At 37.1% G+C, this 15,518-nt stretch overlaps 1 protein-coding gene across 6 annotated transcripts in view; it reads right to left on the reverse strand.

Annotated features, from left to right (window-relative positions):
• Positions 1-15,518, reverse strand: part of LOC113045774 (rho guanine nucleotide exchange factor 4-like) — a 77,081-nt gene that overhangs the window by 38,713 nt on the left and 22,850 nt on the right. The window contains exon 1 of one of the 6 annotated variants that reach the window (XM_026206417.1): positions 11,237-11,489. The exons of the other annotated variants lie outside the window; for them this stretch is intronic. Coding sequence (XP_026062202.1) covers positions 11,237-11,275 — 39 coding nt within the window. The 5' untranslated portion in view covers positions 11,276-11,489. Of the gene's footprint in view, positions 1-11,236; positions 11,490-15,518 lie in introns of those variants that run through there. 6 annotated transcript variants of the gene reach the window in all.

Consider the following 15,518-nt stretch of genomic DNA (forward strand, 5'->3'; position numbering starts at 1 on the left):
TAGCCAGATAGTGTGGTTACAAAATCTACCATTAGGGACTAACTGGACCATGCTTAAGGGGAAAAGATTTGACCCCTTGAGATCCACTCATAGTAGGGCTACACGATTAATCGCATGTGATTGTCATGTGTGTCTCATCAGTAAAGCCGGTTCTGTGATTAGCATTAAATGTCCATCACCTGCTTTCAAATGGAGCGGCACTTACTACACAGATCCGTAGTTTGCTGACAAGCTACGCAATATCGCGTTCATAACCACATGTGGTTCATCTGCGATTATGACGTGGTATTGTGCAGCTTGTCAGCAAAATATGGCTCTGTATAGTAAATGCCACTCCATTTGAAAGCAGGTAATGGATGTTTAGTACTAATCACAGAACCAGCTTTACTGACTAGACATGCATGACAATCGTATGCGATTAATCGTGCAGCACTAGTCAGCAGGATGTGGAAAGGTATGGGAACTTGCACCAGAGAAGACATTTGTGCCTCCATCCAGCTTAGAGCAAACATACAGGGATCAGTAAGAGCCAAATACTCAAATAACAAAATATCAGTGTCAAACTGTGACAGAGCACATAGGGGTTCAGCATTAGCCAAGAATAAAACCTGTCCACATTGGCCTCAGCCAACAACACAACGTCATCTGACCCCATTCAGGAACCAGAGCTTGTTTTGCCAAATTGATTACAGTTGAGTTCTTTAAATGGCTTAACATCTTAACACTACGTCGTAGGTTGTACAGGACGATGGGAGGGTTGGGTTTGTGTTCAAGCATGAATATACGGTATATACAGTAGACATATGAGGTAAAAATGAAAAGACAGAGCCAAAAAGAACACACGTGATCATGTACATGGGACTTCTGATGACACTTATAGCCACTTGACCCACTCCATGGTGTCACGCCTGTTAAAAATATTTACAGTCCTTCAGCTTGGTTAATATTTTTTCACCAAGAAAATTTAATATATATAGGGGTAATTTCAGAACTTTGGTATATTTTTCACATTCATTTATTTATAGTTACTTCATGTCAAAAAAGTTTTCGACCCCAAGTATATCAAAGAAAACTAAAGGATCTATTAAAACGAAAAGGACTTTTACAAAACTACAGTATAGTTACTGTCTAGCTTACATACAATTCATGAATATATGATGTACAGGTATGATAGGTCATGAATATCCAATGATCTGTAAAGTTCTCTTCCAGCAAAGCATTCAGAAACATGAAGAATCTGAAAATTACAGCAAAAGCCATCTAATAATATTTCTCAAAAAATAAAGACATTAATGTACTCCATGTAGCTGAATGTAGTTGAAGCAGTCCCAGAGCAAATCCCAGAGCTCACACCAATTTTGAACCACAAAGTTCACAAATTCAACAGCAAGCTTGAGCAATTTTGCAAAGATGCTCAACTCTGATAGTGAGTCATCATTTTCTGTTACTTGAGTATAATGTCTAATCTTTTTATAGATCACAATATAGAGTACTGAGCAACAGAAATTCTCAATCAAATACACCACTATTTAAAAGTCTGTGATTAGTGACATTTTTACTGCTTTTATTTTGTCAAAGCTAAAATTTTATGCAGCCATCACACCAGTCTTTAGTGTCGCATGTCATAATCTTTCAGAAAATATTGTAATATGCTGACTTTGTGTTCAAAAACATTTATTAGTAGTGGTTAACGAATATTACTGTATTATTATATAAACGGTCAAAACATTTGTGCTACTTAATATTTTTGTGTTAAACATGATGTCATTTCTCAGGATACTCTGTTGAATAGGAAGTTTGAAAGAACAGCATTTATTTGAAAAACAAATCTTTTATAAAAGTCTTTATTGTCATTTAGTCCGACCAAAAAAAGCTGCACCACCATCTGCTGTATTGGCTAGATGTTTCGTATAGCCTTTTGCTGACGGCAGATGTACTATTCTGACAATGTCTTTCATACTTTTCTGGACCTTGACAGTGTATTTTACTTGGCAGGCAATGGGACAGCAACAAGCCTACCGGTTTTCATCCAAAATATCTTAAATTGTGTTGCGAAGACAAACAAAGCTTTTACGGGTTTGGAATGACATGGGGTTAAGTGATTAAGGACAACATTTTAATTTTGGGGTGGAGTATCCCTTTAAAGTCACTGGAACAACACTATAAAAGAGAGAGAGAGAGAGAGCGCTCACTAATGAGATACACTGAGAATACACAGTGAGCTCAGCGTGCTTTTGCTTACATCATTCCTCATGGGTGCAGGAACAGTCCAGACTGAGTGTCTGCTTCCTCTAACCCTGACTACATGCAAATAAAACATCAACATACTGTTTACTCTTGCACATGCAGTGTTAAGGTCATGTGTCAATGTAACAGTGTTTTAATAATTATTAAAGGGGAAAACTGGCTGTGCATTTTGACAAAGTTTTGGAAGCAACATCCTCTCTTTGTCATTGTTTTATTTATGCATCTATTTACAGTATGTACACATTGTACATTAGAATACAACAATAAAACCATCAGCCAAGACATTGAGATTGCTAACAATGTCTTTCTCCAGGCATTATAAACCTCCTCAGTTTAGATTTATGAGGACTGATGATTCAGGAGCAGTGGTTTGATTTCAGGGGAAGGTGGTTTTAAAATCAGGAGGTGTCTGTGGTTCAGGAGGAGGTACAGGGTGCATCAGATCAGGCTGCCACACTGAAGTGCTGGAATCACAGGATCCTGCTGCTATCCCAATGTGAGCATGAGCTCATCCCATCAGAGAGGCCAACCACAGAGAGGTAAACACACACGTGTTTGTGTGTGTTTACCTCTCTGTGGTTGGCCTCTCTGATGATCTGCACACATGCAATGATGTCTACTTCAAAATTCACATGTAACGTTACTTGGTTACTTTGAAGTTTATTACCATTTCTGAGTGAAAATTATTTGTCCACTAAATATTTTCAGAATAGGTGATAATTTTGGGTAAGTTACACGTGCCCCACATGAGGGTTGTTCTTATTTCTAAGGGCGAGGAGCACCAGAAGCCGATCTAACATAATGAAGGTCATATGCCATCAAATTAGGGCTGCACCGATCACGATCGGCCGATCGTTATGCGCATTTCGTCAGTAAAGCCGGTTTTCTAATCAGCGGTAAATTCCATCAGGTGCGTGATTTCACATAGAGCAGCTGTTACTACACAGAGCTGTTGTTAACTGAGAAGCTGCGCAAATCCACGTTCATTTTCAGCGTTTATTTGCGCATCTTCTCAGTTAACAACGGCTCTGTGTAAACAAGAAGCTTTACTGACAAGATGCGCATTTACGATCGGCCGATCTTGATCGGAGCACCCCTACATAAAATCCATCAAATGTATTCTTTTAGACATTAGTGCCACATTCGACACTGTCATTCAGTGTTATCATGTATTGTACTTCTTTGATTTTCATCGTATTTAAAGTGATTAAAATACAGTTTGTTCAATCTGAACCAGTTTCAGATACTCACTGCGTTCCACAGGGGTCAGTGTTGGGTCTGGTTCTTGTTGGGTCTAGGTCTACTTTATCTTACATTGTGTTTTACTGACTTTTTTTTGTAAGATATCCTTGAATACCATGAAAGGCTGCTATTAGTAGTAGTAGTAGTTTTTGCACTTTTTTTTCATATTTGTCAAACTTAAAAGATTCATATCCTCATGTAAAACTTTTATTTTACACAAAGATAATGCAAGTAAATACAAAATGCAGTTTTTAAAACATGGTTTGATTTATTACAGAAAAAAAGCTGCATGGCACTATGTGAAGAAGTAATTTGCCCCTAAATCTAATAACTGGTTGTGCCACCACTTGAAGCAACAATTGCAATCAAGCATTTTCGATAACTGGCAATGAGACTTTCATCGCTGTGGAAGAATTTGGCCCACTCTTCTTTGCAGAATTGTTTTAATTAAGTCACAATGGAGGATTTCAGACGTTGACTTGGCCACTTCAAAACCTTAATATATTTTTTTATTATTTTTTTTTACTATTTTTAAAGACATTTAGAGGTGGACTCGCTGGTGTGATTGTGATCATTGTCCTGCTGCATAACCTAAGTGCACTTGAGTTAGAGGTCACAAACTGATGGCCGGACATTCTTCCTCAGGATTATCTGATAAAGTTCAGAAATCATGGTTCCATCAATTATGGCAAGTCATCCAGGTCCTGAAGCTCCAAAGCAGCCCCAGACCATCACACTACTACCATCATGTTTGACTGTTTGTATAATGTTCTTTTTATGAAATGCTGTTTTGGTTTTATGCCAGATGTAAGATATATATTCAGAGATATTCTTTGGCAAATGTGAGACGAGCCTTTGTGTTCTTTTTGGTCAGCATTGGTTTTTGCCTTGGAAATCTCCCATGGATGCCGTTTTTGCGTATTCTCTTTCTTATTGTTGAATCATGAACACTGTCCTTAATCGAGGCAAGTGAGGCCTGCAGTTCTTTAGAAGTTCTTTTATGTCCTCCTGGATGAGTTTTTGTTGCACTCTTGGAGTAATTTTTGGTAGAGCAGCCACTCCTGGGGAGGTTTAACACTGTTCTAAGTTTTCTCCATTTGTGGATAATGGCTCTGACCATGGTTCGCTGGAGTCCCAAAGCCTTAGAAATGGCTTTAGAACATTTTCCAGACTGATACATGTCAATAATTTTGTTTCTCAGCTGTTCTTTTATTTTTTTTAGATCGCAGCATAATGTGTTGCTCTTTAAGCATGCTTCACTTTGTCAGACAGGTTCTATTTAAGTGATTTCTTGATTCAACAGGTCTGGGTGTGGCTAGTGAAATATAACTCAGCTTTCTAAAATAATGTGCTAAATCACAGTTCTTCCATGATTTAACAGTAGGGGGCAATTACTTTTTCACGTAGGGCCAGGTAGGTTTGGACAGCTTTTATCCCTTAATAAATGAAATTATCATTTAAAAACTTGCATTTTGTAAATACTTGCATTATCTTTGTGTAATATTAAAATTTGTTTAATGATCAATTTATTTTAAAGCATGACAAATATATTTTAAAAATAAATAAAAAAGGAGGGGGTAAAAGCCTTTTCACAGCACTGTATGTGAGACTTTATGTATAATGATGAGGTCATCTAAGACCATACCTTCTACCAGCTCTCTCATCAGATCTCATCACACGGGATTTGAAGTAATAGTCAAATAGTAAGATGTCTTTGCATAAATGTTTGCTTTAGAAATAATTTTAGCTGAAATGCATCTGAAATAAAACCCAGTGGATATATTTAATAGCTTTAGTTTTCCAAGTTTAGTGGAGCCTTCATGAGCACTGCTGTGCATAAGAAGTGGTTGTGGTGATTTAGAGCAGGTGCACACACAACTGAGATCTTCCCTGTGCCAACTAAATCAGCTGACTTCAGATCAGACAAACAGCTATAAACAAAGCTCTCTCCAAAAACACCACAGGCCATGCTATTTCATACAATATCCTTCTTAATGTTTTAAAAACACTCATTCATTCAAAAACACTGGATCCAACAGCCTTGAGACTGTATTTGCATTGGTTAACATCTTAGACCCGCAATTAAACAATCAAATTAAGTCAAGTGAACTATATTTGTTTATTTGCATAAGGTTATATCTTCTATCATTGCATATTTAGCTTTAAAGTGCAGGATCTGCAGGTATGAGGCTCCTTATTTCATTGCCAAAGTATTATAAACATGATCGGCACTCTAAATCATAAGTCTAGATCAGATTGTAGAGCATTTGAGGCTTTTCAACTGCACATTTACACTCTTATCATTAGTAAGCATATAATTCAGCTTGATCTACTGAATGAAGACCTGCGGAAGCAGCATGCAACACACTGGCTCCATAAATCAGATCAGTCTCATGCACATCACACTTTGAATTGAATTGAATTGAATTGAAATTTATTTGACAAGTTTATAAAATGTGTACGTGCAGACTTGCATACTAAGCATACATTTTCAGAAGATGTGCACACTGTCTGACAGAGAGTGAAGGTCAGTGCTACTGTTGAGATCAATCTAATTCAGAGATTTCAGTGACAACAAAAAAACAGAGACTTAAGGAATGTTGTTTTTCTGAGATCGGCCATTTTCAACTCTGCTTGCATTTTGACAACCACAAAACATGTTAAAATTACTTATATCACTTTTTTATTTTTTTTTGTAGAGTTCACTATGCATGAAGACCATGTGATTTACAACCAATGCTTTTCATTTGATTTACCTTAAGTCAGACTTTTCTCATAGGGGTCTAAAAGCGGAACGTAATCTCCCAGTCTGTTTATTCCTTTCCAAATCTGATTATCATATTATCTGAAATCCCTCATGATGCACTGAAGCACGAGCGGTTAAATACACCCTCATCCCCGCAATTTCTCTAAACTATTAGGGATCCCAGATAAAGGCCACTGCGTGTTGAATCAGCGGACCAAATAACAAGTGGTTTCTTGCTCCTAATGAGGTGATGAGCATCTTATGCAATGCTCCCCTGCTGAGAGACAGAATTTAAAGCCCTGCTCTGATAACTCTCAAAGAGACACAGAAGAAAAATGCACAGGGAAACAGCCTTTGCCCTGTAAACTCATGCCACGGCTCCCTAATCTCTCTCGTCCATTCTAATCGGCAGAAGTTTGTTTACCAAACAGAATGATATATACTTTATCAGTGGTTGCATAATCTAAACAGTCACAATCGCCAAAACACAAGGGACATAACTTGCACACAACAACACATCCATTGAACCATTGCTAAATGCTAAATACTGTATGCAAAACAAAACACAGGTATAACAGATACAACTTTGTACCTTCTTACCACTAAATGGTAAATATTAGTACCTTAAATATATATAATAGTATTTTAAAGTACATTTTAGTACCTAAAGTGACAGCTTTGTGCCGTTTTTCTGAGTGTATGACCTACGATCTCAAGAACCACTGAACAGATTTCACACAATACTTGTTTTAAATCATCCAATTACTGTATATATGTATGTAAAATCTGACTAAGCTATAGAGGTAATGTTTAAAATGACCACAGAGATCTTATGGACAAATATCGTGGACCATCTATTAAGAAAAGCACAGGCTGGGGTCCGGGACGGGGGGCTACAACGCCTCTACTTCACACTAGGTAACTCGTAGCCTCTTGGAGTAGGTTTACATTCCTGTCCTGCTAATCGCACTCATTCTCTGTGTCTGAATGGTCTTGTCTTGTCTCTTCTCTGGGGAAATAGAAAATCTGTCCACATCTATTATAAACATTATGAGAATGCAGGAAGATACAGAAAATTCATCATTGTGGGACAATTAAACGCCATTAGGGCTTTACATAACAAAATCCTAAGCTGTGACTTTTCTTCGTATGTTCACAATAAGTTCTTGCTGTCATGTCATACTATAAACCAGATTGTTTGGAAAGGCCACATAAGCTACTGAAAAATGCTACGTAAAATCTTTTGGTATGTTGTCTGCTTGAATTAAAAGACACTTCTTTTGAGTTTCCTTGTCACATGCCACAAGACTCAAATTTCACTAAATGTTTTGCTTAATGAAGCACATAAGTCTTGCACTGTTCCACTGTTTTTTCTTAAATTATTTTGTCCGTCTATTTCCCTGTCAGGCCAAATGTAATAGAAGCCGATGTATTGAGTAACTGAGTGTGGTATGTAATCGGCATTCTCAAACCTGTGTATCAGAAGGATTGGGGGCCTGGAGCACACACAAACACACACACACACACACACTTCTATCAGTCCCTAACAACAACATGCGTGCTAACACATGTATCCACACCCATACCTTCACTCATGTTTAGCTCTGACATGCCAAAATACTGTGATTCAAAGAGAAACCGGATAATCAAACTGCCCCAAGAAAACACAGATGGGAAAAACAACTCCCATTCATGTGCAACCTGATCACTGTTATTCCTGGTGGTAGAGCAGATTGAGACGGATCCTCTGTCACATTGCTCTTCCCTTGAAAACGGTATTGTTTGGGAAAAGTGCTGTTTCACGGCTTTAGTTTCAGCTGGTGGCATAGAGAAATAAAAGGCCAAAAGTCAAGGCAGTTTATGTTCATAGCATGAAGTTTGACAACTGATTGATTAAGCTGTTGATTGCTTATGTCGACAAAATTATGGCTGAACTGAGCACATGTATAAACTGCCTACATTCCCATGCAAAAAAGACAAGAATAAGAATCTCTTTCAGAGAGAGCCAGGCTGTGGAGATGCATAAATTCACAACCATAATCTGACTCATGCTGTGCATGGCATATGGGCGATTTGACAATGCCCCTCGACGAGAGGTTCTTACATCACAGATGAGGCTGCTGGAAGAGCTGAGTAAGACACACGGCACTGCGCTTAAACTGAGCTGCAACTGCAGTCCTGCTTCGGGACACACATATTTTATTACAACCCAGAGAGCACTTAAGGCAATGATATGGCACTGTGGCCTTCTTATGACCAGGGCAAAATGGATAAAAGCATGAAGTGGTAAACAGATGTAAAACAGCAAAAATGACTCAAATGTATCTAATAACATGTGGGCCTCTGTAGGTAAAGTTGTTGTGTTGACGGCAATGTGTATTCTGAATGTGAACCTAAAGTGGTCCATGTGGTAAACAGTGATTATGGCCCAAATAGTGCCAATCTTTGCCAACTTTGGTAATAATGTGGCATTATCGACAAAGGCTAATCAGGTTGTAAACCAAATGCGGCCTTCCTATGGCTTGCTTGTGGCCCAAATCTGGCAAACAGGAGTGGCCCTCCAAAATGTCATATCATTCTTCACAGTATGTGGGCTGAGGAAAGGTGTTGGATCTGGGCCAGAATTAAAATCAATGTGGCCCAGATTTAAACCAGGTCTGCTTTATTTGGTTTATTCATGACTGACACTGGGCCTTCTTATGGCTTGCTTGTGGGCCAAATCTGGCAAACAGGAGTGGACCACCCAAGTGCCAAAATGAAGGAGTGAGGTGTGGGCCTGATCTGGGGCTCAGGTATTTTGCTATCTGGGAATGCATCTGTAAGTGTATGGCCTGTGGGTCAGATGGCTAGATCTACTGTACATGGCACATTTCAACATTCCTTGAAACCAGCTTTGTTTGCTTTTCTAGCAGTTTAAGAAATAGACATGATATACAGTGGCTCCAAGAAATATTTAAACACTTAAAGGGATTGATCTTTCATCATTTCTTCACTGTCATTTCGCTCCAAACCTGTATGACGTTCTTTCTTCTGTGAAACACAAAGAAAGATATTTTGCAAAATGTTGGTAGCCAAACAGTTTTCATTACAATTTGACTTCTATTGTATGGAGAAAACACTGAGACATTTTTCAGAAAACTCTAAATATCTATTGTGTTCACCAGAAGTAAGAAGGTCATACATGTTTGCAACATCATAGAGGTGAGTAAATGACTTTTTTTTTTTTTAAAGAATTTTCATTTTTGAATGGAATGTTTTCCAAATGTCAAGTCAAGTCATTTTGAATGGTATCTAAATCACAATTAAGATAAAAGTTAAAATAAGAATTATGATTTGAAGAAAAAGAAAAAATAATAAATAAATATCACTTGTAAACGGAATATTGTCAATATTGTCATTTTTCTGTCTACTGACTGATTGGTTGATTGATTTATTGATTGATTGATGCCAAAATTCTAAATTGTGACAATAATTTATTTAGTAAGTGTTTAGTAATCATGTGGATTTAGGATACATAAAATGCTAGCAACGAATGTAAGGAGTCTGTAATTTTATTCCAAAATGTTAGACATCCATAACTGCATCCAATGCAATTCCAAACAATGAAAAAAATTCATTCATTTAAATATTTGTTTTAAGATTTATTTATTTTAAGAGAATTGCTTACGAGTCCATGTTTTAGTATTTAAAGTTTTTGTAAAATATTTTGCAAAGTATGTTTCAAACTCTGTAAAACAAATGCAATGGCATTTATACATTGAATTCAGCACATTTTTCATATTGTGGCTCCAAACTGAATTTGTAGACTTGGTCCCTATTCTAAAATGTTAGTAACACTTTAGTATAGGGACCAATTCTCACTATTAACTAGTTGCTTATTAGCATGTCTATTATTAACATATTGGCTGTTTATTAAATATAATGCACATATTCTACATAACCACATTCTACATTCCTAATCCTACCCAATACCTAAACTTAACAACTACATTGCTAACTATTAATATGCAGCAAATTGGGAGTTTATTGAGCCAAAAGTCATAGTTAATGGTTTGTTAATAGCTAGAATTGGACCTTAAAATAAAGTGTGACCAAACATACAGTACATGTCTTGGCACATATTTCTTTAGATTTTTGTAGAATTTTGTATGGATGAATGTGTATTTTAAAAAAGGAACATTGCAAGTGACCAAAGTTTTCCGCACACAGTGACTCACTGGAGGCCGATGGCAGCATGTCAAAAGGCTTCCACCTCGGCAGTGACAATAACTGTAAATTCAGCTGGCTGGACACTCTTGCTCTCTCTCTTATATAAGTTAAGTTTGAACCTCCTCAAGCTGAAATACTACTTGCCTTGTTGTGCCCCTGAAAACCATTTTCTTAAACCAGCACCTCCCCAAATCCATGGCAACACTGAAGACACTGCCAATACTGCCTCCTAACTGCGCGAGTCCACTCACACACACTAAAGCAGCCGTTGGTGAAGCTTCACTGACTCAGTGGGAGAAAGTCCAGGCGGTGATCTAGCCGTCCTTCATTTAATCAAAGACATATGTGATCTCAAGAAACAAGCCAAAGGATACAACCAAACTACCATTATAGGAAATTTGTCAGACATTTGACACACACACACACACGCACACAAAACATCTTTGTTTGATACTAAAAGAATCAATAATCCAAAAAGTGCAAACTTAATATCATTGCAATGAATAAACGCAAATGTATCAGATCCTGACATGCATATATTATCTGCTATGACATTTTTAATCTAAAACTTCTAAAGCATATCTTCCACCAAAGCAAATATGTCAAAAATGTTCCTTTGAACTCAAGGCTGTCCTCTTTCCAAGAAGCAAAGTTGCAAGATAACCTATTAAGAACAGCTTCAAATGAAAATTAACCGAATGCCATAACTAACAACAATGACAGTGTGATGTTAATCTGTTCCGACAGTCTGTAACCAACACAGAGCTATGAAACAAGCTAAAGCACTCTTACCTTAAAGAAGCTTCGTATGAAGTATAAAGCACTCAACATTGCGAGTGTGTTGAGGAGGGGACGGCTTCAGTCCTCTTTCACTCCCCCTCTAACCCTCTCTCTCTCTATCCTCATGTCCTGTTGAGAGTTTCTGCAGCCCGTTCTGGCCACATGCTTACTTGTTGCTATTTAGGAGCGCTCTAAGACTCATGACACAGCCAGAGAGAGACAGAAAGTGAGCGAGAGACACAGAGAGAGAGACCGAATGAACCTGTCATGCCATGCCAATGGTTTAAGTTTCCTAACAATGAGCACTCTTCTGTTCAACTCAGCTATGTAAAAACAACCGTCTTAGCCAGAGAACCATTTAACCATTTCACTTCTGATCCTACAAGGATCTTAAAAAGATTTCATTACACTGTCTGAGGCCAGTCTGAGGTACAATAACAGCGTGCGAGTCGGGCTGGTGTGGATTAAAAAGGGTGTTGTGGGTGGGAAAGCATTAGGTCATTTTATTTTATTTTTTATATTGTTGGGTGTGTGTCTGTGCTAATGCTTTAATCTGAAACCTCCCGCCCAGCAACTGTACCTGCGGTGTTTTGATTTATATAAACACTATGAGTGTGAAGTAAAAGTAAACATCACTTGGCCGTCCCTGCAGTGAGGTCAAGTGGGCACACGCTCTCCAAAGGCCTGGTGTTATCACGTGTTTATGATAGGGCTGAGAAACATATTGTAGGAAGGTTGAGCCCATGAGGAGAGGACCTGCAATGGAAAGTGATTTTCATCTTATAGCAGAGGTATACTTAAACCTGAAGTGTGTAACTTGTGTCACCAAAAACAACTAAATTATTTTCTCCGTCTGCCATTGGCTAACCAAACAGATAGTCCCGCCCCAGATGGATGCCATTGGTTGTGCCAGTCTGGTTAAGATTAAACAAACAGAGCAATATTTTGACTGTCACAGATCCGCAGCTGCGTTCGGAGAAATCAACCTGCAAATAACTTACGCACAGTTACCTGTAAGGAGGGATATTATACACTTCGTACCATTTTATTGTTTTATTTTTTCCTGGTGGACCACTTAATGTTGTTGCCAGCTGGGATTTCTAAATCGCCCAAAATATCTGGGATTCGGCTTTTGCTTTCTACAATCACCATTCATTGTGTGCATTTTTATTTTTATATAGATAATTAAAAAAATAATAATAATAATACATTTATATTCCAATAGATTTAAAAAAAATTATTTATTCCTGTAATGAAAAAATTCTAACTTTAAGAATTTATTTGAAAAAATATTTTGTACAGTAACATCCTTAACGTCTTTATTGTCTCAATTTAATGAATGCTTTCTATATTCATATTTTTCTAATTGAATCTTTTGAATAATTGTGTAGTGTGCATCTTTCTTGCCAAAGATCTGTTAGGTTAGGTATTTAAAGAAAATGCTATAAATGCATTTTTAGAAATAATTAGGCCTAATCAAAGTGTGTTAACAGAACTTACTCAAATCAAACTACTAAATCAAAATGAATAATTTCCGCCGATGGTCAGAATGAACTGAGGGAACTTCTAGTTGTGAATTTAAAAGCATCTCTTTTCTACAAATGAAATCGAGTGGATGAGGAAAGCCCAATTTTGAGTAAAATATAGGAAGGACAGTGATTCCAAAGCACTGTATTACTGCCACAAAAAATTTCACACACAAAAGGGCCTGTTAAATCATGTCAGTGTGACACTAGCATAATGCTGGCAGGAAAGTAAATAAAACGTCAGTATCAAGATTCACATTACACATTATTAATCAAGCTGTGAAATAGAGTAGGAGTCCTTGACAAAGGGCGCCCTCTGCTGTACAAATGTGAAAATACCACTGAGGGGCAGTAAAGGCCTAGAGATCACTGCTGGGTAGGGATTTATCAAACTATCAAGTATTAAAAGCAACCTAAAAAAATCATTATCTTTCGATAAAGATATCTCTATAAGCATGCCAACCCATTTTTGCACACATGCCAGCTAAAAAAAAGTTACTTGCATTCTTTTTCTATAGTTAAATTATTTTACACAAAAACATCAAAGAACGTCTTTTATTCTCTGTTTTGTCTACACCTTTTTGGCTTCGTTCACAGTCTGCTGTGACCACGAATCACCGCCTGCTGCCCACAACAACGGACGATTCATCCAAACCCCTCAAGCCCATCGTCTGTGTCTCTGCCTGTAGACTCCGCTGTTCCCCGGGTGACGGCAGCCTCCCTCGGGGTTATTCAGTGTGTCAGCTCTCTCTGGGAGGTAGACGCTCGGGACAGTTGGCGACGGACCAGTAGCTCTAGTGACCGGTAGCCCTCTATCTCTCTCCCTCACACTTTTCTCTCTCTAATTTAGTTTGGCACTGTTTAGTCGGAGGCCTTTCCTGAATGAGGCCATTGTGAACAGAGCCACTGAATGACAGTCACGAAGGAAAACGTCCGTTCTTTGATTTCCCGCACTTTAGAAGATGAAGATTTCCACAGCATGAGTGAGACGGCGGGACTCTGTCGAGAAGCTTTGTGTGGGCCGAGGAGAAGCTTATGATATTTTCATAATGGATATGAACTCTGTCAAGAGGCTTTCGCAGAGACAAAGGGGAGGGAATGCAGTATGACGGGAATCGACACAAAACGCATTATAATTACAAAAGCAGTCGGAGAGCACTCAGCTACCCAACAGATCACTCACAGCGGCCTCCCACCACGATTCTGACAACTCAGCACCGCTATAGATACAAAGGCACTCAAGAAAACACACCCACACTGAAATGTACACAACGGCCCGTGTGCACATGGTCCCAAACGGAAGCTGCAGTGAATGGTCAACATTTATATAAGCAATACAGGAACCACTTTCAACTTCTAGAGGAAATTAGTAGGCTAGGATTTCATTCTTGCAAATTAAACATAGGTCCTTTCCACATGTCCCACTGCCTTTTTTTAAAGCATCAGAGGTACAATTCCAGTATTGTTTTCTTTTGTATATAGTTAACCGTTTTATCAAATAAACTAAATAATTTTTTTTATGGATGTGTCTTATGCTCATCAAGGTGGTATTTATTTGATCAAAAATACTGAAAAAATTTTAATATTGAGAAATATTATTGCAATTTCTAAAATTGGTTACCTATTTTAATATACTTATATAATTTAATATATATATATAATTTTCTTCAGCCAGGTTTTAGTGCCACATGATTCTTTAAAAAATTATTCTAATGTGCTAATTTATTATCACTGTTGAAAGTGTTGAGCTGCTTAATATTTTCTTGGAACCTGTGATAATTATTTGATGAATAAAAAGTTAAAAAGAACTTTTCTAACAATATAAGTCTTTACTATCAGTTTCTGTCCATTTAAAAATACTGAAAAAAAGAAAGAAAAAAATGTACTTACCTGACAGTGTCATGTGACACTGAAGACTGGAGTAATGATGCTGAAAAATCAGCTCTGCTTCACAGAAATAAATTATATTTTAAAGTAAATTAAAATGGAAAACTGCTATTTTAAATGACAATATTCTTTCAAAAAACAATTTCAGTATTTTTGATCAAATAGATACAGCCTTGATGAGCATAAGAAACTAAATAATAATAAAAAAACATTCAAAATCTTTCCAGACCCATTTTGAATGGCAGCGTAGTTATAAATATATAGTCTTTTGTATGCTTATTTATTTATCATTTATTGCTACAGACATTGCAAATTTTGGGAGAACAATAATAACAAAACAGCTCATATTAAATTAGTTATCTTGGGCATAATTCCAAAGTTTTTGCAGCAAGAAATATTAGATACGTCTAATAAACTATGTTTATCTTCAAATTAATACATAAGGAAAACTAGGTCCTTAAAATAAAAGAGAAATTGATTGAAAGATAATTAATTCAATGTATTTCAAACTGATAATAGATTCATTGTAAAAAGTTATTTATAATTAATCTTTTTAACTTTTTTAATTAACTTATTTTTTGATACTATATTTTATACACTGTTGGTTTAATTTTTAGTTTGTTTTTATACAATATGAAAGTTTGACACCTTCCTTCACTACTAAATTACCTGAAAAAAGTAATATTGTTTATCCCATAAGCATGACAGATGTTTATCTTCACAGGTTCATGTTTTAGAACTGACAAGTTCTGTAACCTCCATGTCATACAAACATCACAGCAGTCACTTGCCAGACAAATGTATAAAGCCTGTAGCATGATCACCCTGAGGTGTCCAGGGTCACAAAACCTTGACATGACATGTTTAACATGACCCTCAAA

The sequence above is a fragment of the Carassius auratus genome, chromosome 27 (genome assembly GCF_003368295.1).
Source record: "Carassius auratus strain Wakin chromosome 27, ASM336829v1, whole genome shotgun sequence".
Classification (NCBI taxonomy): Eukaryota; Metazoa; Chordata; class Actinopteri; order Cypriniformes; family Cyprinidae; genus Carassius; species Carassius auratus.